This window comes from Rissa tridactyla, chromosome 1 (genome assembly GCF_028500815.1).
Source record: "Rissa tridactyla isolate bRisTri1 chromosome 1, bRisTri1.patW.cur.20221130, whole genome shotgun sequence".
Taxonomy (NCBI): domain Eukaryota; kingdom Metazoa; phylum Chordata; class Aves; order Charadriiformes; family Laridae; genus Rissa; species Rissa tridactyla.
This window is the reverse complement of record NC_071466.1, coordinates 217444104-217466666: the sequence shown is the minus strand read 5'-3', so window position 1 is coordinate 217466666 and position 22563 is coordinate 217444104. Positions and strand designations below refer to the sequence as shown.

At 51.7% G+C, this 22563-nt stretch overlaps 3 protein-coding genes across 4 annotated transcripts; 1 reads left to right on the top strand and 2 right to left on the bottom strand.

Moving 5' to 3' along the window:
• Nucleotides 1-1883: 1883 nt before the first annotated feature.
• Nucleotides 1884-8618, top strand: LOC128904868 (tubulin alpha-3 chain). Its single transcript, XM_054189769.1, has 4 exons — nt 1884-1947; nt 4709-4952; nt 6274-6422; nt 7177-8618. The coding sequence occupies exons 1-4, from the start codon at nt 1945-1947 to the stop codon at nt 8158-8160; spliced, it is 1380 nt and encodes a 459-aa protein (XP_054045744.1). The 5' UTR covers nt 1884-1944; the 3' UTR covers nt 8161-8618.
• Nucleotides 8619-13106: 4488 nt separating this feature from the next.
• LOC128904873 (tubulin alpha-3 chain-like) lies at nt 13107-17417 on the bottom strand. 2 transcript variants are annotated; one of them, XM_054189783.1, is made up of 4 exons: nt 17395-17417; nt 14934-15154; nt 14583-14731; nt 13107-14078 (listed from the first exon to the last, which is right to left on the bottom strand). In XM_054189783.1, exons 1-4 carry the CDS (start codon nt 17415-17417, stop codon nt 13107-13109), a joined length of 1365 nt encoding a protein of 454 aa, XP_054045758.1. The 2 variants fall into 2 exon arrangements, with proteins under 2 accessions (XP_054045758.1, XP_054045765.1); XM_054189790.1 differs by lacking the exon at nt 17395-17417 and adding an exon at nt 16023-16040 and having other exon boundaries at nt 14934-15156.
• A 3623-nt stretch (nt 17418-21040) lies between these two features.
• Nucleotides 21041-21511, bottom strand: UCN3 (urocortin 3). Its single transcript, XM_054189835.1, has one exon. It carries the CDS (start codon nt 21509-21511, stop codon nt 21041-21043), a length of 471 nt encoding a protein of 156 aa, XP_054045810.1.
• Between the last annotated feature and the right edge of the window lie 1052 nt (nt 21512-22563).

Below are 22563 nucleotides of genomic sequence, written 5' to 3'. Positions count from 1 at the left end.
CATTCCCCAAGAAAGACAGAAATCAGCCCCAAATCTTTTTGACTTGGTGTTGACCAAAAGCACATCATTTAGCGGATAAACCCTTCATGCTCTAAGATGCCTGAATTTCTTATTTTCTCATTGAGGAACAGATGCCTCTTGGAAGGAGAAGATCTTGTCTGACTGGCAGGCTTGGTCCACGCATTTGGGAGGCTCTTGGTTTAGGCCAGAAATGAGTAGTTTCTCTGTACTCAGGGGCCACCTTTATTCCCAGCAGAAGTTTGGAGGCCACGGTGTTTGCATGATGCTCCGTCTAACAAAAGAACCCTGCCTGACCCAATTACGGCTGAATTCCCCCACTTCCAAAACAGGCATAGCCATGTGCTCAACCTGCTTGGCTTGTATTCCCTAAATCCATGGCATAGCCCCAAGCAGGAACAGGGTAATGCTCCCATCTGCCCTCAGAGACAGAAGTTGGGCTGAACATGCCAGTGGAGGAGAATTCTTCCATAGATGCCTTCCTTTTGCAGGTCAGCTCATCTCTTTTTCTGTCAGGGCTGCGGTCTTGTCCCCGTGCCTCGGCAGAGCTGGGGGGTGAATACTCAGCAGAGCCCATATGCGCTGCTGACAGTACAAAGGGAAAGAAATCTTCTCTAAAGATTTTTACCCTATGGCTGGAGATGTCCTCACAATCAGGTCCTTACGTACAGGTCCTTGGTGAGAGGGTTAATTTTGCCTCCTAAAAAATTCCTTGGGATCAACTTAGAACATGTTGCTTGAGGACTCGCGCAGGTGAGTTCTGAATACATTCAGGGATGAAAATTCCCCCATCCTTAGGTTCCTGCTCCAATGTCTGACCACCTTCATGGTGAGTTGAAAGGTATCCTCTTCTCAAGCCCTACACTTACCTTGTCCACCTATGTCCTGTACTCCAAATCCGACCAGCTTGGTGGGCTATGCTGGACTTGCTCCAGTCTACCAATGTCTGTCTTGTACTGGTCAGATCAAGCTGGGCACAGTAAGCAGAGAGGGTCTCACAAATGCTGAACGGAGGAAAAACTCCCCGTCCCTGACTGCCTGGCTGTGCTCGTGTTGTGACATGGTTGTGTTCCCCACCACTGAGCTGTCAACCTGTTGCAGCTGTGGCCAAACCAAAGAAGGTTTGGGAACCTTTGAATGGGGGAACGAAGAGGTAAATAAAAGAATTAGTAAATAAGTTACCACTAACCACTCTTGTCTACCTGCTGCGAATAACCATGCAGGCGGTACTGGGACTTACGGACAGATCCAGAGCAGTCTAAAGACGTACCTACCCATCTGCAGGATGGGGCCAAAACTGGCTCAGAGTCTCCTTACATCAGCTCTTGGCAGGAGGGTGAAATGAACCCTTAATGGCCAGCGGCAAAGGGAGGGCCTGAGCCTACACCTGAATGTCCCAGAGGTGCAGGAGTCAGCAGATTGCCCCGAAGGTCAGTGGGGATACGGCAAAAAGACCAAGAATTGTGATGGTCTCTAAAAATAGACAAGACACAGCATATCAGTGGCAGCGCTCTGAATAACGATAAGGGGCAGATTGTTTCTGCTGGATAAAGTGAATCATATGGGGGCACACAAACTCCCCCAGAGTTTCCTTCTTTTTAACCAAGCCTAAATTTTGGCACCTACTCCTCCCGCAGTCGAGGGTCATTAAAAAAAAAGAAAAAAAAGAAAAAAAAAGAAAAAAGTTCCTATCGCACTGTTGCCAAGGCTGTTTAGTCACAGAAATCACACTGGTTAGACGCTAACAGACCATTTTGTCCCTTGCTGTTCCTAGGGATGCAAAGGAAAAGGAGCTCTGTTCCTTTAAGCTAGCAGAAAGCTTCTTTATATTCAGGTGGAGTCAAGCCTTCCTGGGCTATAAAGTTGCAGGGAGAGGCAGGGGCAGCAGCTGTTTTGCTTAGATCTTAGCAAGCCTCCAGTCTCACCATGGTAAGAGCATGCCTTCTATTTGTATTAGTCTAAACTTAAAATATAGCCTGTATATTTTCCAAGCGTACTGAGCTAAACAGCTTGCTCTTTTTTTCTCTCTCCTTTCTCTTGGGGATGTTAATTACAAGCAGCTTTGATTGCTGATTACCTTCTGGTTCATTGATTCCATGTTTGCTCCTTATAAGGGAAAAGTGAGGGACTTGGTTGGAGGAGAGCTATTTAAGTGGCCTCTTGCTGCTTTTCACACTGAGTTTGCAGCTCCTGAGGTGGGGTCTGTAGAGTTGCAAAGTTTCTGCCTCTTTAATGCAAGTTGGGTTTTACTTTTCTGGGGGGGAACCAGCACATCTTGATACACAACTATGTGATAGACTAAAGTTTAAATTTTGATGCTGTTGGCCCTTTTCCCAAAGTTTAACACTTGGACTCTTAACGCTGCCACGAGCAACTAGTGCAACTTGCAGAGACCTTTAGGGTTGGTTTTTTTTTTTCTTTCTCCTTAGGAGTGAGCTGCCATGTTGCCTTTGTCTGCTACAGACCCTTGGGATTAGATATTAAATGCATAAAGTCCCCCTTTCCTTCTAGCTTTTTAATTGACTCTTTGCTCTGAAGGCTTTGCGGCTGTGAAACTGAATTGGATTGATCTGGTTACTAGAAAAACTGCAACCCTGAGCAGTGCTGGCTGATCTAGTTGAAACTTTTTGTAAAGAATAACACAACTGTCACATATTGTGAGTGCAAGAAAGTAACATGTTGGAAAATGTGGTGGTGTCCCTTTGCATGTTGCAAATGGAAGCAAACTTCAAAGTAACGCCTGGCGAGTCAGCTTTTGAACTTTTCCTTTTATCTATCTGCTGACTTCTGGAGTCTGTCCTGGCTATAAAACAGTTAAACATTTACATGGTATTTCCAATGGGAAAATCAGCTGGACAACAATAGGCTGCCTATAGCCAGGGTCTGTAAAATGCAGTTCATCTTGATGCAAATGTTGGAGATCTGGGATCTCAAATAACCTCCTGCCATATTTGACGTGGGGGAAAAAACCTGCAGAAAAAAGTTGAACGTTTTTCTTTCCACCAGCCCCCACCCCTTTTTTTTTTTTTTTATTCCCATTCCCTGTGCTCTGGGCTGAAAATACCAGTGCTCCCTTGAAGCAGGTGCTGGGACTGGGGAGCTGGGAGAGGGTAGCGAGCGCAGCAGCTGTCCCAGCCAGTGCCGGAGGAGCGGCTGCGGTGACAAATTGTGTCACTTCACCCTTGCAAATTGTGGTGAGGAGCTATTGCAACCATCTTGCGGAGAGGGATGGGCAAATGGCAGTCAGCATTTCCCACATAGTGCAAATATCAACTCGGAGAGGCAGGACTTAAACACAACCTCCACACTCAGCAGAACTGGTGGTCTCGGCCCAGACTGGGATTAAGCGGTGTTTAGCCAGCTGTGGGTAAAGGGGTTGGTGTCCCTCTGGGGTACGAGGAGTCTTCATCCAGTTGGTGTCTAGCTTTATGGTGGATGACCTGGACATGCTGTGGCCATTGGAGTTGCTTGAGGGCTGAGAAGTGTGTTGGCACATCCATGCTTGGAGACTAAGACGGGAGAAGTTGCATTGCGTCCTTCTCCCGATGGCTATTGCCACAAGTGGTTGGTGCCCAGGACTGCCTAGCACTACTTAGAGGGTAGTGACTTTCAAGGGACAGAGTCCCTCCAGCAGGATAGTTATGCCTAGGGGTGGTCACACACAGAGTGTCCTCTCAGCCCTGAGACAACTGGGTTGTCGGTGACATTTGTTACGCTCTGCTCGAGGTGGGCTACTTGGAGCAGGGGAGCTGGGCTTACCCGTGGAGATCCCCAGCTCTGAGTAGGACTGGGGTGAAATGAACCAAACAGCCCATCAATGCTACAAATAATGGGATCAGCGACACTGCTTGCCACCCCCAGGTGGGATCACCAGCTCCCTTTCACCCTTTCATGGTGATCCCTTGGGAAGCATCACCGCCCCAATGCCTTGCATGGCAGTAATTGGGAGTCTCTGCTTGGGAGCGGAGACATGAGCCTCTGTCATTGCTTTGATCTTGGGGTAGTGGAAACAGCAGAGATGCCAATTACCATGGGAAGAGTGCAACCATCAAAAGTCACCAGAGAGTCTCTAGAAGACACCAGTGCCTCCAATACTGCCCTGGAGTTAGAGGCTCCTGGAGGGTGAGCTGGTTAAAGAAGGACTTGGAGCCTCTCCCCAGGTGTCAGTCTGCCCTTGTTTTGGCCCCAGGCATCTGCTGGTTTCCTCCAGCCTCGTTTCCTGCTGTGACTCCCAGCTTGGCTGTGGGTTTCCCAAGCTTGGCTTCTCCCTGCTTTGGTACAGAGCTTTTTTGGATCAAGGACCCCAGAGCTGTTGTCCCTGATGCCCCATTTCTCTGGGACCCAGGGGACTGACAGCTGCTCCGCTCCATGGCAGGGCCAGTTGAGCACTGACTGAGGAGCCAGCACTGCTCAGCTGCTTCCTGCCTCATCATGAAGCCCATCACCTCCTTCCTTCCTCCTCCCCTGGGCTGGGAGAGCCCTTCCGAAGGATGCTACGTGTGCGGCTTGGCTGTGTCCAGCTGCCCAGCAGATCATGGTTTGATCCTTGCTCCAACTCCTGGCGGTGGGCGGAAGCCACCTGTTTCCCTCATCATCCACAGTAGCAAATGGCTCAAACAAGAGCCGTGGGGGCTAGTGCTAAGTGACAGGATGTCTAAAAATCGCCTTAACAAGCCATTTCCCCTTCCAGAGGGAGTGCATTTCCATCCACATCGGGCAGGCTGGCGTGCAGATGGGCAATGCCTGCTGGGAGCTGTACTGCCTCGAGCATGGGATCCAGGCGGATGGGACGATTCCTGGCCCCAAGCAGGTGAAACCTGTGGAGCCAAAGTCTGAACAAGTGGATTCTTCTTTTGAGACCTTCTTCTGTGAGACAGCGTCTGGGAAGCACGTGCCCCGAGCAGTGTTCATAGACTTGGAGCCCACTGTCATCGGTAATAGTGGGGCAGTTGGGTGTTGTGGCATCTCTAACCATGACTCCTGATCCTTGTTTCCTTAGGACTTGTGCTGCTGCCCATATTGGCCAGCAGCTCCCACTCCTCTGCGCCAGTAAAATGTCTCCAGCCATCAGAAGGAGACAGAGTTTGCATTTCCAAATGGACCTGGGAGTGACAAACCCATTACTCTTATTACACTGCTTTGTCTTTAGTTGGTCCCTCCTTTTAAGAGACCTGCTGTCTTGAGCAGGATCCTCAGCAGGTGTGAAGTGGCATGAGTTTATTAACCTCAGTGGCTCTGAATTCCACCGTGCTATTACCTGATGTGGCACATCGGGTTTTAATGCTACCTGCGAAGCATCTTTGGGCAGATGGGTACCACAAATTTCGTGGTTCTGTGGAAACTGGGTGCCTTGCTACTGCAAGCTGTCTACTTCTCCTTCCAGCTCCATTAGTGATCTCTGGGCTTTTGACTTGATCATGGCACTTTAATTTGGAGTACCTTCCTAGAAAACAAATTCTTTTTTTTTGCTTGAGGCAGAGATGACTCCCAACCACCTGCATCCATCTACCTGCTTCTGCCTTCTAGGCTTTACCTGGGTGTTTGCACCTATCTTATCATCTAGGATGTGTGACTCATTATTTCATGTAATGGAAGGAATGCAGACTTTTGTTTTGGTTCCACTTAATTTTTAGGCACCTTATCAAGGCGCTAAATTGGAAACCTAGTGAGCAAGCCAGTAGAATATGAAATGTATCTAATATTGAGACTGAGTGGGTTTAAATACCTGCTGGAGATGTCTCCAACCTCGTTGACTGCATGGAGCCTAGAGAAACTGCTCCTAATGCCTGTTTTCATAAGGTGCCTGAAGCCGGGTTGGATATACCTAGCAGAAATGTCAACACACTGACAACACTCTGTCTCCTCTTCCGTGTGCTGTAGAGCAGAGGATGGAGGTGGTGCTTCCAGCCACCTCAAGATGCTTTGCAACAAGCAGAAACACAAGCTGCATGTGGTAACTATAATCCTACAATAATTTTGGAAACATAGGCAGTGTCCTAACTTCTTGAGATCCTAATGTAATCTGGCTTAAATTGGCTGCTGGGTGAAGATGGAGGATTTATAGTAGGACCTAGACAAATTAGCCTGGACAGGGTTATTCTTACCCCTTCCATTATTCCCAGTCTGAACTAACCATGCCATGACTGTCATCTTATGTGGGGTCCTGGTAGATTTGCCGCGTGTTTTACTCTGTCACACTAATGTCTAGAACCTGTAACTGTGTGCTGCTCTCCATGACTGCTCCTCCTTGTGTAGATGAGATCAGGACTGGCCCCTACCATGCGCTTTTCCACCCGGAGCAGCTCATCAGTGGCAAGGAAGATGCTGCCAACAACTATGCCCGTGGCCATTACACCATTGGGAAGGAGATTATAGACACTGTCCTCAGCAGAATTCGTAAAATGGTAAGAATAAAGACAGTCTTTCCCGTAAAATGACACACCATGGAAATACAATTAAACTTTGGGTTTGGGGTAAAAGTCTTAAAAGAAAAACACCTCTATGTGAGCTCCAAGGGCAGCCGCTGTTGCTGTGATTAGATTTGGGGCTCAGTAAAGCAAGGGGCCATTTGAACAGGTATATCTGGCCTAAAAGCAACTGTTGTTATGTATGTGTGAAGTGACACACTACTAGACCTAAGAGGCAGAAGAGAAGGACTTTTGATCACAGGGAAGCCACTCCCTGGTTGTGCAACTGCAAATATTAATTCTTAATGGACAATTGTTAGCCCAGCTGGGTAGACCAAACTCCACATTTGATAGGAGTGAAGCAGGATTGTAACAAAATACTTGGATGCCTGTCAGTGAAATGTTTTTTTGAGATGTCTCCTAAGGTTCTAGGACCCACACGCTAGTTCCCATCCCCTCTCAGGTGCAGAGGTATGCATTGAGCTAATTATCCATGAAATAATGGAACAACTTGCCAAGAGTCTCCATCCTACCACGCAGATTTACCTATGGCAGGTCCATGGAAATGCTGTAATTGCTTAACACATGTATAGTTCAGATGCTCAGGAGAGTGACATACTGAGTGAATCCATTCCAGGGACTGGGGCGCTCTGGCCAGTAAGTGCTCTAAACAGAATTTATTGCTGTATTACTTGGGATATTTATTCCAGTCCTTAACAAAGAGAGGTCAATATACATTATTCTGCTGCAGGCTGACCAGTGCAGTGGACTGCAAGGGTTCCTGGTCTTCCACAGCTTTGGGGGAGGCACAGGCTCCGGGTTCACCTCCCTCCTCATGGAACGGCTCTCCGTGGAGTACAGCAAGAAGTCCAAGCTGGAGTTCTCTGTGTATCCAGCCCCACAGGTCTCCACGGCAGTGGTGGAGCCCTACAACTCCATCCTCACCACACACACCACCCTGGAGCACTCAGACTGCTCCTTCATGGTGGACAACGAAGCCATCTATGACATCTGTAACCGCAACCTGGACATCGAGCGTCCCACCTACACCAACCTCAACAGGCTGATTGGGCAGATAGTCTCGTCGGTCACTGCCTCCTTAAGATTTAACGGTGCTTTGAATGTTGACCTGATTGAATTCCAGACCAACCTGGTGCCCTACCCACGGATACACTTCCCACTCACCACCTATGCACCCATCATCTCTGCAGAGAAAGCCTACCACGAGCAGCTGTCGGTGCCAGAGATCACCAATGCTTGCTTTGAGTTCTCCAACCAGATGGTGAAATGTGACCCGCGCCGTGGCAAGTACATGGCATGCTGCCTGCTGTACCGGGGCGATGTGGTGCCCAAGGATGTGAACGCAGCCATTGCAGCCATCAAAACACGCCGGTCGATCCAGTTTGTGGACTGGTGCCCCACGGGCTTCAAGGTGGGTATCAACTACCAACCTCCCACGGTGGTGCCCGGGGGAGACCTGGCCAAGGTGCAGCGGGCTGTCTGCATGCTGAGCAACACCACAGCCATTGCGGAGGCGTGGGCCCGCCTGGACCACAAATTTGACCTGATGTATGCCAAGCGAGCCTTTGTGCACTGGTACGTGGGGGAGGGCATGGAGGAGGGGGAGTTCTCAGAGGCCAGGGAGGACCTGGCTGCCTTGGAGAAGGATTATGAGGAGGTTGGAAGGGACTCGGCAGATGGAGAAGAAGACGAGGCTGATGAGGATGAGTATTAACAAACTGCAGTCTGTTTTTAATCAAGTCAAACCTCAGATGAAATACAAACCCTCTGTTGTCAGGCTAAACTGGTCTTGAGTGCCTGGAGGTGCCAAAGGATTACCTTGAACCTCGATGCTACCGTTTGACCTATTATACCTTTTCTGCTTGCATAGTCTATGTGCTCATAGCGCACTTCTGTAGCATGGGTGTCTCGAGCTTTATCACGCTGTTGTTTATCGATGAGTGAAGCTGAATAGGTGCCTGGCTTAGTGTTGGGGACGCATCCTGCCTGGGCAGAGCATCCTGGTTCCTAGTCCAGGGGAATGCGGCAAGCTGCCTGCTTTGGCTGAAATGGCAAACCTTTGCTCTGGCTTTTACTGTAAAAGCACCTTTTAATTAGAAATGTACCTGTACACTTCTATGCAACTTTTTTTTTTTTGTATTTGAATAAAGACATTTTTTTGTTTTGCTTTGAGTTCTTTGGGTTTAATCAGGTTGTTTGTAAGGGGAGGTCCCTACTGCAGCGGGAGAACTGCAAACGCTGCTAAGGGTGTGCTCTGGGTGGGCCATCTGTGAAGATCATCAACCATAATTATTGCTGTGAGGGAAATGCCCTATATCCTGCAGGCACTTGTCTGTCTGGAGCTGGATGCTGCTCTTCTGACCCTGAAGAGTAGCCCAGAGGAAGCATGTCTGGGAGCAGGCAGGAAATCCCCAGTTTGACCAGCGCCAATTGGGGAGTGATACCTGAGTAAAGAGCACCTTCCTGGTGGGGTTCTTCCCTCCTCACTGTCTCTGGTGAAGCTTACTCGATGTCTGAGCAAGTCCCAGCTGCTGGGGCAGTGCTGTAGCTCTGGGCTTGGGTCTTGCTCAGAAGTTGAGGTGGTGTGATTGTGAAACCAGCCCCGAGAGCCTGGGGTTGGAGTTTGCCCCAGGGAGGTGAGCCAGGTCCGTCTGATGGGGTGACTCAGGAGGAAAAGCAATGAAATGCCCCAATAAGATATGGGGAGGGTTCCTAAGGCTGTGGGACAGGAGAATGGCTGGCTCCGTGCTGTGTTGAGTCTCCAGGTGCCCTGCACATGGCTGTTGCATCACACTTTGGTTTTTATATACCATAGCCCCATGTCCACTTTTATCTCAGTGCTGGGCTCTGTCTCAAAATGGAGTCAGTGTTTCTCTCCAGACTTCCCCCATGCCCTGGAGCTACAGCTGCCCTCTCGCCTGACAGGGGGGATGATTCTGGAGATGTTCCCAAAGCGATGCCTGGGGAGGTACATCCAGGGATGGTTTGAGGGACGGGGACGTATTGCTGTGTCCTATACTTGGGAGATGGAAGTGGAAGGAACCCAGAGCTTATTGTTGACTGTAGTTAGCCCAAAATTCTGGGGTGTTGACAGCATGAGTGGGCAGTAGGTGGACTCCTAGGAAGATCCCCCTTGGTCTGAAGCCTCCTCTGTGCTCAATTCACTGCTCTGAGATTGCCTGAGATAAAATGTTAGGCATGTCCCATTGCTGTCAAGGAGGCTGAGCATCAGACTACCCTTTGAGGCTGCTCCTTCTGGGGATGGTCCTCTCTTTTATCTTTGCTGTGCTGATGGAACCCATTGAGACACCCCAAAAAAGGTCAACCCAAAGTCTTTGGTGCTCAGTAGGTCTCCTCTCATACACCCTAAGTGGTCATTTTCTACACCCTGATTCCTGGGGACAGGGACAACCCACCTCCCGGGTTTCCACTTGATTGTCCCCAGCCTATACCCCTAGCACTGACAACACCCCTCACAGGGGAACAGTAACTGCTCTGTTTGCCAGAAATGAGACTGTTCAGGGCTCAAAGATACTTTCCAAAAGAGAAAAGATGACGTCTGTCTCTGTACCCACAGGTACTTGTGCTGGGAAGTTTCCAAGCATGGCCTTGAGGGCCGCCACCTCTCCCTGGTGGCTCCATTTCCCATAGACAGCTGGGGCTGGAAGACACTGGTTCAATCCCCCTCAAAATGTGGGTGGCAGCAGCCTGGTGTGGACACAAGGCGAGCATCGCTCCCACTTGGAGCTCCGCGCCAACCCAGTGTGGCTGAGCAAGGGCAGGAGCGCATCCATGTGTTTCTGAAGCTTGGAAAGCAACCAGCACAGCACCAGGGCTGATGTAGTTGGAGCAGTTGTTTATTACTGAAATCGATTACTCTGGTATGTCCATTAACACAGACCTGCTTCTGCCCTCCCACAGATGCAGTGAGGGAGAGAAGGAAAGGATTTTCCTTGGAGGAAGAGCAAACCCATGGTTTTTGTGGAGTTGGCATCTCCAGCTCAATGTCCATAGGCAATGCTTTGTCCTCTCCATGAGCAGCGGATACTCCAGATCCATGCCCAAGAGCAGCATGGGTTTCTTTGCACAGCTTCAGCTTTATCGTGCCTACCTGTGTGCTGGAATAGCAAAGCTGGTCATAAAAAAAGTGCCCACCAAACAGCAACACATGGAGCAGCCTGAAGGATCTATGTTTCCACCATGTTGCTCCAGCCCATCCACCACCACTCATTCACTAGTTCATTATTGCAATAAGGGTAGACCACAGGGGCCAAGGCAGATTTGTTCATCGTTGTCCTGTAGAGAGGAGGCTTGAGGTGCCTGTAGAGCTCTGCCACTGACTTCTCACAAGGTTTTGGGCAAGTTCCCTCTTCCTTCGTGCTATCCAGCCCTGATCCAGCAGCATCTGCTCCTTCTTGCTTCCATCCCATGGCCTGATGCAAGAAGAGAGCTGTGTCCAGAGCAGGCTAGGGAAAGCTGTACATGGTCCTTCTGGGGTCAGGGGTGATAAGGCTGCTTAGCAGGGTGGTTGCTCAGCACAGAGGGACTTGGTCTTCATCTGGCTGGGGGACAAATTGTCTCACTCCATCATCAATTCCAGGCCGTTGCACACAGATGTGATAGAAAGGATCCTGCTGCCATTGCAAGCAGATGAGCCCGAAGCTCATGAACATTCACGAAAATGCTCTGATGGAGCTGCAAGGCCTTCAAGGCAGTGGACAGGACAGTGGTGTGGCTGCAGAGATGCATGTGTTCACAACCCGACTAAGAGCTGGACCTTTCCTCCACTTCCAGCATGGGTAAGAGCTGTGCACCAGCTCACACCAGCTCTCCGCCTTCAAGAGCTAGTGGGTACACCAGGAGATTGAAAATGAGAAGAAGAAAAAAAAAAAAGACAACCCCAAAAAGTACTTTTTGTGAGCAGGAGGTTGACCCTCCAAGAAAGCAGAGTGTTTGACAGATCTATGGAGGTTAAACGTTTCCAGTGTCAGAAAAATCAGACTGTCTAGCTGTGACCTCAGGCCACCAAGCTTGGTACAGTGGCTGAGACTCTCTCCTGCAGCACTGCACTAGTGAGCATTGAGATGATCTGCCTTGACTGCATGCCACAAGGAGGTCAGACAATGAACTCCAAAACAAGTTCCCTATACCAGGACATCTGCAATGAGCAGAAGAAGAGCTCACCCCACCAAAAAAAATATAAAATAATCACATAACACTCACTCAGGTGCTGGCCCAGTACCCAGGAGGGGAAGGCAGAGCTGCTGTTCCACCTGCCTGAACTACTTTTTTTCTGCTTTGCCCTCTCTCTCCTCCCCACCCTGTTCTTTTTTCTCTCTGGAGGGAGGTTTGAGCATCACTTTGAGGTCTACCTCAGCCCTCTGCAGAGAGGCATTTCCCAGCACATAAAACTGCATCTGGTGGGGCCAGGAGGCTCAAAGGAGGTACAGAATTGCTCCTTCCCTCTTCTGCAGCCATCACATTGCCAGTCCACCAGTCCCAACAGCATGGCTCCCCCAAGCAGAGGGCAGCTGGAGGTGAGACAGCCCCCAGGAGCTCCCACCTTGGGAGATTGCCACCCCCAGGAGCCCAGCTGAGTGATGGCAAGTGGAGACAGGCTTTAATAATAACCACCTCCCACCGCTCTTGCCTCAGGTTGTTCAAACCCTCTTCCAGTGCAACCCAGAGCCAACACTGTCAGCCCTTCAATCACAGCCTGACTGCAGATCCAGCTTGCCCACCATAGCCCAGCCAGCTCCTTTTCTTGGATCACTTACTGGCAGGAGAGTCCCCAGCGGAGAAATAACCTGCTCCAGTCCAAGGAACCTACAGAGATCAATTAAATCTCCTTTTTCAGCTCATTATCTGTCTGCAGGAATTCTAGCATCATGTCTGGGGCACAGCCATCACCCAGCACAAGAGGTAAGAAGTCTAACTGGGGAGATGGCTCCTTGCTTTATGACTTGGAGCTAGGACATGGTTTGGCTGCCTTTGCAGGGCTCTGACAGACAGCAGAGCTATTTCATTTCTCATCCTTGAGCCCAGTTGAAATTCCAGGCAATCCCACTCCTGGCAGCTGGACACGGATTGCTTTAGCAGGGCTCTGCACGGCAGCAGGGGACCAGAGAAGCCTGATCCCACTCCCTGGTGTGCCTTGGAGCAGAGAGCAGCACAGAACACCCAGAGCCAACTGCGACTGAGCACACAGAGAGGCCACCGGGAGCCAGTGCCCAAGTGGGATCATCACCCCAGTGTCAGTTTTAACACGGCAGTTTCACCCCAGGGCAAAGGGTCACACTGTGCTGTCACCCACCCCAGTTACCTGGGCTCATCCCAGCACCTACAAGCAGGAAAGCCCTATGGGTAGGACCACAGTGACCGAGGAAACATGGGAACCACTCTGCAGCTACCACCCCCTACCTCTCCCATGATCTAGTTAGGTCACACATCAAGACAGGAGAAGAGGTTTTGCTGGTCACCATTTATTCAGCCAGCTTTCTGCATACACAGGTCTTGACCAAAGAGTTGCTTTTGGCCAAGCTGTAGAGTATCCAAGTCACCATTCCTCAGACCCAGCCCACAACTCCGTTCTCTGGAAGGAATTGCAAGAGTAGCATCCAAAAAGCTTCATCCAAACTGTCTTCCAACAGGTGAAAAATACTATTCCTCATCACACTCCCCTCCATCTGCCGAGTCCCTTCCAACCTCCTCATAATCCTTCTCCAAGGCAGCCAGGTCCTCCCTGGCCTCTGAGAACTCCCCCTCCTCCATGCCCTCCCCCACGTACCAGTGCACAAAGGCTCGCTTGGCATACATCAGGTCAAATTTGTGGTCCAGGCGGGCCCACGCCTCCGCAATGGCTGTGGTGTTGCTCAGCATGCAGACAGCCCGCTGCACCTTGGCCAGGTCTCCCCCGGGCACCACCGTGGGAGGTTGGTAGTTGATACCCACCTTGAAGCCCGTGGGGCACCAGTCCACAAACTGGATCGACCGGCGTGTTTTGATGGCTGCAATGGCTGCGTTCACATCCTTGGGCACCACATCGCCCCGGTACAGCAGGCAGCATGCCATGTACTTGCCACGGCGCGGGTCACATTTCACCATCTGGTTGGAGAACTCAAAGCAAGCATTGGTGATCTCTGGCACCGACAGCTGCTCGTGGTAGGCTTTCTCTGCAGAGATGATGGGTGCATAGGTGGTGAGTGGGAAGTGTATCCGTGGGTAGGGCACCAGGTTGGTCTGAAACTCAGTCAGGTCAACATTCAAAGCACCGTTAAATCTTAAGGAGGCAGTGACCGACGAGACTATCTGCCCAATCAGCCTGTTGAGGTTGGTGTAGGTGGGACGCTCGATGTCCAGGTTGCGGTTACAGATGTCATAAATGGCCTCGTTGTCCACCATGAAGGAGCAGTCTGAGTGCTCCAGGGTGGTGTGTGTGGTGAGGATGGAGTTGTAGGGCTCCACCACTGCCGTGGAGACCTGTGGGGCTGGATACACAGAGAACTCCAGCTTGGACTTCTTGCTGTACTCCACGGAGAGCCGTTCCATGAGGAGGGAGGTGAACCCGGAGCCTGTGCCTCCCCCAAAGCTGTGGAAGACCAGGAACCCTTGCAGTCCGCTGCACTGCTCAGTCTGCAGCCCCAAGGAAAAGACCAGAAGGACCGAGTGAGTGGAGCTATTCTGGTCTCATTGGACTTCAGTTAAGCTAAAATACTGTGTTTAACCATCAAGTTTAACACATCTTTTTGTTTTCTCCCCCCCACAGCTTCCACTTCTAACAGGTGAGATGTCTTAGACACAGCAAATGCAGCTGCTTTTAAATCATCTCCCATTTAACCAGGAAGAAAGGCCTGGCCTGAGAGAATGTCATACAGGGTCAAATAGATACCCATGACAGTAGCAGTCAAGAAGATTAGGAAGAGTCTGAAGGCCACTAAGATGGCATCTTCAGTCACTTGTTTACTCCTTCAGTCCCAACCAGCAAGACACACACCCACATGAATCCCATCATGTTGCTCCTGACCACAGTGGCATGGTCAAGCTGACCAAGATATTCTTCCCCCCATTGCATCTCTTGATGGCCAAGGCAACAGTAACCAGAGCACTAATGCAGAAGACCCTCTACAGAGTTGTTACCATTTTCCGAGCCTTGTCAACGACCGAGTCAATGATCTCCTTCCCAATGCTGTAGTGGCCCCGAGCATAGTTGTTGGCAGCATCTTCTTTGCCATTAATGAGCTGCTCCGGGTGGAAGAGTGTGCGGTAGGTCCCAGTCCTGATCTCATCTAGAGGAAGATGGGATCTCATGAGGGTCACTGGCACAAGATCCACTGTCTGCCAAGTTAATTGCACTAATTTAGATGCAGTTTTACATGGAAGCTGGTAGCCTTACTACCAGTTTAGGTGGCCAACACAACACCTCAGGGCAGAGAAGGTATTCCCCACCCCTGCTCCCCTCAAGAGGTTTGGAGACCTTCCATGACTTACCAATGACAGAAGGCTCCAGGTCAACAAATATTGCTCTGGGCACATACTTCCCTGAGCCTGTATCACTGAAGAAGGTCCCAAAGGAAGAATCTGTTTGCCCTGGGGATGCAGTGGGGGAGATGATGCCATCTGGCTTGATACCATGCTCCAGGCAATACAGTTCCCAACAAGAATTGCCCATCTGGACACCAGCCTGGCCGATGTGGACAGAAATGCACTCCCTCTGCATGGGGGCAGGAGAAAAGAGGAGGTTATGAACGTGCTCTGACAAGTTAGACTAAGGCTGGCACTTCTGGGTGTCTTTATACAGCACATGGCCAACAACCAACAGGAGCACTAACCCAGCTTGGTGGCACCCAAGAGCTGCTGAACTAGCAACATCTCTCTGACGAGATGCTTTATCTCCCACAAAGGCAGAGATTAGGGCATTGCGGTAGGTCCCTCTGCATCCCAGCACTCTCATTCCATTGCTGGACAGCCCTGTTCCCAGGAGCAGGCCACCAAGCCCAGCACGTGACAGCTGTCGAGTCCAACTGCTCATGGTTTCTTCTCTTGACTCTGCTGATCTTGCCTTGGGGCAGAAGACAGGGCACAGACAGCCTTCCCAGGTACTTCACCTGGGGAGGAGGGAATGATTCAGCCCAGCCAGCCTTAGGCAGCAGTGCCAACACTCCCCCCAGGCCCTTCCCAGGGTGGTAGGGGCAGACTTCTCCCCACCCACATGGGCAGCAGCAGCAGACGACCTCTGCCTCTCTCCGACGGTAGAAGCCTGCAATGCTGAGCTTTGAGTATTGACTATCAGAGTAGTTTCTCATCTCCGTTTAGACCAGATGCAGCCACAGAGAATCTCTAGCTAGCTGAAGACAGCTAGAGAGGATCCCAGCTAGGATGGGTAGGGACCAATTCTTCATCTTCTCCATACAAGACTAGCAGTTGTCCCATGAATCAACCGCTCTTGGCTTGCAGCGAAAGGAGGAGTTCTCATGCAGAAAGTGTGGTTGAGCTCTTGAACTCCTTGGCCCAGGAGGCTGTGAAAACCAAGCTTTGGGGTTCAGGGAAGCTGGACTAGAGACTTCCACTGAGGCTTACTGGGGAAAAAACCCACATCCAGTTCAGGAAGCCCTGAGCTACAAGATAGGGAAGTCTCAAATGGGGTTACCAAAGGTTTAGTCTGCCTGCTGTGGCCTGGGCAGGACACTGGGCTGCTGGAGACCCAGCACAGCAACTCTCAACTTTTCTCGCGAGAAGCTTGGCCCGGCAGGATCCCTACAAAGCACAGAAATAGGGAAGCAACAGCCTACATGAGAGCAGAGGGTCCTGCCCCGAGGGTTGGAGTCCAATGGATCAGTCCTCAGCCACGACTGCATTTCTCTTCTGACTCAAACAGTTCTGTGACAGCCACAGCCACCCACCAGCCCAGGGCCAGAACAGGAATGCTGAGCCAATCTCTGCAAGGGGAGACCTTCATCCCCTGCTCCACATCTGCCCCAGCTTCACAGCAGATCCAGATGGGCACCTATCTGATCCAAGACTGAGCTATGTCACCATTTAACCCCACCAAGACCTTTAAAGTATCTTCCTACAGGGGAACAGGCAGATCTGAAGCTGTTGCAGCAGGATAGTCTTCCCCAGGCCAGGAAGAGGTGCAAACCAGGCTTGCAAGGCCAACCCAGCTCCAGAGGGCAGCTCCCAAGCACAAGCTCTGCACCCCCAGAAGCCCCTTCTCCAGGGCCCACCATATGCTCCTCCATAACCCACAACCACTTTCATCCCCAAGGAAACCCACAGCCAAGGGCAAGACACCTTCCCTGAGCTGGAAAGAAGAGATCCCTCCAGCTCCACCCTCCTCCAGAGCTAGGAAGGACCAGCCATGGCTCTCAGGGAGCAAAACCAAGCCCCACAGCTACTCACCATGGCTCTGAACCACCTGGGCTCCTCACCACAATCACAACCACCTCCCTGAGGGCACACCTTGTCCACCTCCCTCTTGGGCCTTTTATAGCAGGCAGAGCCGGGCTCTCTGCTGAAGGGCCCCCTCCTCCTCCTGCCAGCACCTGCTGGCAGAGGGTTCAGGTGTTTCTGCCCTGGGAGCAGCAGCCATGTGGGGTAATCCAGGTGCTTGGAGTGACTTGCACCTGCAGACCCATGGACTTTGGAGTTTCTTTGGCTTTTAACTACTCAGGCAGCATTGCTTTCCCCGTGGTGTCTAAGAGCACTTTCTGTGAAATCAGGAAAAGAGCTTTGAATAGTGGTTTGTTTTTTTTTTTGAAGAGTATCTGGTTTTATTTCTTTAAAGAATGAGGCTCATTTTTAAGACTTTCTTTTCAATCTTCAGGACTGGAAATGTGCTTTCTACTTTCCATCCCCCTTTTTCCAAATGCAAACAGCACATCTGTTGAAACTCCTGGGGATGGACAGGAGTTGCAGGAGGGGGCTGCTGCCTTGGTCGTGGGGCTGGGACGGCTTCTCCAGCATTGATGCCATGAGAAAGCCAGGCTCTGAAGGCTCCATGGCAGTGCTGGCTCCTGAAAACACAACCCACCTACCATCCTGCCATGTCTGAATTTTGGAGCATCCCCCTCCCTGACCCCAAGCCATGGTCAGTGCAGAGACCAGAGGTGTCCCCAGCCTGCCCCATGGAGCTGTGTCCTGCTGCCAGAGAGGAGCGCAGGACCTGTTCGCTGCTGGCACACTGGTGGGAGAGGGGACTTCTCTGTTCCTCAGCGTCCCTTCTCTAAAACAGGGATAAGAGCAGTAGGTGGCAAAAATTCATGAGAGATGCTGAGGCTGTTACATGATGTGGGGCTGATGGATGTCCTGGAGGACTTGGGACAGCTGAGGAGAGAGGTGACACTACATGGCGTAATGCCGGGACTTAGAGGCACCAATGAGACTGTCACATTGCCAATGGACAATGGTTTTATTTTCCATGCAGCATACATGAAAGCAAGAAACTCATGGACGTGGGATGTCCCAAAGGCCAGAAACGTAAGTTTTAAAATCTGATCTAGGCTTAAGACAGGGAGGCTGCCTCTACGTGAACACAGCCCCACCTGGCCCAAGTCAGAGCAGGAAAGGACGTCCCAGGAGCAGGATAGGACATCGCAGGAGCAGGGCTGGACATTCCAGGAGGAGTCTCTCATGATTCCCTCCAGGTGTATCTGCAGCCTGAAGTGCATCTCACCCTCCTACTTAGGGCTCAGCTCCTGACGTAACCCTCGGCGAAGCCACCACGTTCTTGGTGCTCTCTGTCCTGAGGAACACGGGATAACTCTACCCCTGGTGACTGCTGGAAATCAGCTTGGTTTATCTAGCCAAGACCCTGTGTGTGTGAACGTGGGTACATCTTCACACAGCAGGAGTGCATTTTTGGCCAGATGCTCAATGCCTGTTGGGTTACACTGCCTGAATCCTTTCCTCACCAGATGGGTGTGGGACCTCCTTGATCCCAAAAAGGGGTTCGACCCGAGGGGTTGCCTAAACCACTGCAGCATCTCTGGTTTGCTCTGATATGGGTGAAGGAGGCCTTTGAGTATGGGCACATGGAGGAGGAGAAGGATGACAGGGGGGTTCCTGGAGGCCAGGGAAGAGCTGGCTGCCTGGGGGAAGGATTATGAAGAGGCTGGAAGGGACCCAGCAGTGGAAGAAGAAAGATATGTTGGTCAGAGAGAGCATGCAGCAGCTGCGCGACCACACCTGAAGAAACTGCTTTTTTTGAGGGCAATACCAAGAGTTTGGGTTTTGTCCCTGCATGAAATGGCAGGAAAAAAATGAATCCTCACTTGACTTTTACAAAACTGCACATATCACCCCAAACAGCAACGCTGTTCTTCCCCGGCACAGCGGCCTTGGCTCCATGTGGCCCAGAGCCAGGTGGGTGCTGATGGAGATTTCAGCGCTCCTATTTCCATCCAGCTTCCTCAGGAAATCTGGCTCCTCCACCCTCTGCCTGTGTCTAAGCCCCTCCAAGCAATCCCCGGTCTCGCTTGGCAGAGGTTGAGAAGGAAGATTAATTTTGGAAGGGTTTGTCCAAGGCAGTGCCGGGTGTGGGTGAGACTCCCCCACTGGGATGCAGCTGGGGAGGGAGGATCTCTGCTTTCCCCATCACTCGCTCTCAGCTGGTATCTGCTGTCCCCATCTCAGCTTTACACGTGAAAACACAGACTGGTGCCAGCACACGCCTTGGCTCATCTGCTCTCATCATGTCGCTTCAATGTTAATTGCCTTCATTAAAGGGGAGCAGAAGAAAGACCCAGCGCGAGCCTCAGGCATGTGTTGTTTTACTTTCCAGGCACTAGCATGGGGCTGAGATGTTCCCCTTGTCTAACCCCATGTTGGGAAAGGACCCCAAGTAGGGCTGATGCAGATCCTCACGGCAGTGGATGGTGGGGAAAAGCCCATTTCAAGCCTGGGCCAGTGCTCCACTGGCCCTCACTGGGGAGCACAGGGGAAAACCTCTTCAACTTTCTGCTCAAAGCAATGATTTCTCTGAGCAAATCCCTCTGTCGCTCCTTGCTGTGCCGAGGCTCCTCTAGGCAGCCCTGGGCATCAGAAAGGCTGAGCCTGGAGAACCTTGGGACACCTTTGGCCAACTCCAGAAAGGCTTGAGAGTGCCTCCAACAGGGTGCCCTGTCCGGGGCTGACCTTGCTCTGCCCTGCTTTGCCCGACCAGATGCGAGCGTGCAAGCGTGCCTCAGTTTTCCTGGGTGTAAAACGGGGACAATGCATATGTCCTGCTGCACAAGAGCCCAATATACCATGGGGGACGGATGTGTAGGCTGGTGGGCTGGAAAAATGTATAAAGTTGTATTCAGTGTACGTAAAGGGCCACGTAGTCCAAGGCTACTGCAGATTGCAACAAGGAGAGATGTCACCTGTACACCCTTGGAGCTGAGGCAGGAGGGGCTCGTTGCACAGAGATGCATGTTGGTGTGTTGCCTGCTGGAGATGTGTGCCATCAGGGGAAGGTGCTAAAGGGCCTGGTGTGTTATTTTGGCTTTGCTTTTCAGGCTTCAGTTGAATTTGGGTCCTGTGGGTCAGCTAGGAGCCTTGGCCACCCAAGCATGGGCTTGCTGGGGCTGAATTCAACCTTCTCTGGCTGCCCAGTGGGGCAGAGAGGAGACGCCTCCAGCTATGTCTCTGCAGGTGGCTGGTGGGTCCATCTGCCAACCCTTCAACTGAAGACCTGTGGCCCTTATTAATACCCCACCTGGGGTGCTCCCCATGGCAGTGTCCTGGACAGACCTGGTGAGGTGCTTTGCTGCTCTTGGAAAACATCTCCTGGGGAAGGAGAAGCCAAATTCCTCTCCACCTCCCACACCTGCTACATGCAGGGATGCAGGCCAAGAGACGGATTTTCCTGTTGGAGCTGGGCTGGGAGGTGATGAGAAAGGGAGATTTAGAGGAAGGGATAAATAGTCCAAGGTGAAGGGGTGGGAGCCTGGTGAGCTGGGACTCAGTGGAAGGTGGAAAAGAGCGGGGTGAATGAGGACTGTCCCGATGCTGTCCCAGCTGCAACTGCTGAAGGTGCTCGTGGGGAAGGAGGTGGTTGGTTGTAAGACAACCTTAAAACCTAGAGAGTTCCCAGGAGGAGAAATTGGGAAATCCCTCTTGAGGTCCCCTGACCAGTCTTGCTTTTCCCTTCCCAATGCAGTCATGGTGGTGTGTAGGAACAGCTTGTGTATGGGGATGGAGTAGCGTCTGAATCATGGTGGGGACAGTGATATGAGGTTGAGCTGGAGGGATATTTTGGAAAGCCTACAGGCCCAGACAAACCCGACCAAACCCTCTGTGGAGGCGATGGGAGAACAAAGCATTGGAAACTCAAGAGATCGTAGCTTTAATAGGGACCTTCCCGAGGCGACATGTCCCCTTGCCCTGCTGCAGACATTTCCCCGCGTGCGGAAATTTCCAGCAGGAGGGATGGAGGAGATTGGGAAGGAGAGAAGGATGAAGAAGAGATATGAAAGTTAGGTAGTTCTATGGGTCAAAAATATACAACACTGATATCATACACGGTCATCAGTCCCCTCTGGCTGGCAGGCTGGGGGCGGGTGGTGGCCCTACGCAGCCAGCCCTGCTCTGAGTCCCCCCTGCCCTGTGGGGGGTCACTTTCGCCGCCCGATTTGGGCCATGAGGTGCGCGTTGGCGGCAGCCTTCGCTCGCAAGTTCTTAGCTTTGGCGATGTTGAAGAGGATGTTCATGATATTGGTGGGGACGTCGAGGGAGAGGGTGACCTTGGTGCGACGATCGCTCTTGGCCCGGTTTTGGTATGTCTTCCCCTTCACCTGCGCCTGGGAGACATATTTGTAATGGCCTTCCCCTGGGAACGTCCTTTTCCCCATCTCTTCGTCCACTGCGTCCTCCCTCTCCTCCTCTTCAGACACCTCCTCTGGTGATGGGGAGTCGAAGCCTCGCTTGTCCAAGATGGCGTTTTCCTCCGGCAGGCTCTTCTGGGCTTCGGCAAGGGCTGTGTTGAGGCAGCTGAAGATTGAGGCGGCGTTGTAGAGGCGGAGAGCCCAGCTGGTCTCAGCAGCGCAGAGGAGGGCGAGGAGGAGCAGCAGCCTGGTGTTGGCCATTGCGGTGGCCTGTGTGGTGGAGAGAGCGAGGGGAGGGCAGAGATGGGCATGAGCTTCCCGCGGGCCCCAGGGGCAGAGCACTATCATCCCCCCATCCTCCCACATCCCATGCTCCTGGGTTCACCTCCCACATCCGTCCACCCCAGTCCCACCTAGTGGTTAGGGTAGGTGGGAATGAGTTGCCTTGGGGCCTCCTCCTCTAAGATGCAACCCCCCAGCCCTTGTTTTTGGGGTGCTGGGTGGGAGGTGGGATGTCCAAGGTGCTTTGCAAGGCTGCAGTCTCCATGGAGGGGAAGATTTGGCCCCCCCTTTGCCGAAACACAAGTGCCTGCTGCAGGAGAGCTGGTTTCTACCATGTTCCCTGCCTGGGGCAACCTCGTTGCAGTTCTCATGCAGCCCTCTCCACCTTGCTAACACCTCCACAGAGTAACCGGGTGTACCACCAGCTGCTGTAAAGGTTGGTTTTCCTTTCAGCTCCTCTCTGGTCAGCCTGAAGCCACCAGAGGTGTTTCTGTGCTCTCTGAAGTTGACGATTGCCTCTCTCACCCAACTTGGTCTGAAAAGAGTATGGAGAGTGGAGTACAGTCAGTTCCAGCGCTGGAAGGGGAATTCAGTCAAATGGCTTATGTCACCTCTCCAGCCCCAGCTTCTGGTGCTCCAGGGTTGCCCATTACCCCATGGTTCCATCCCCAGGACTCCTCTGCACCGTGGGTACAGGACAGGACATCCCTGGAAATGTTCGAGGTCAGGTTGGATGGGGCTCTGAGCAATCTGATCTAGTTGAAGATGTCCCTGCTCATTACAGGAGAGGTTGGATGAGATAACCTTTCAAGGTCCCTTCCAACTCAAACTATTCTCTGAGTTTCATGATTCTATGTCAGGCTGCCCCATCTGATGGCACATTTTGGGGGCAGCCCCCCCATGGACAGCCCTGCTTGACGACCTGGGGGCAACTCCAAGTTCACAGCACAGCAGCATCACTCCCTGCTTGAAATATGGTCATTTTTAGGTTTCATGAGGGCTGAAAACCTCAGGATAACACTGCTGCTCTG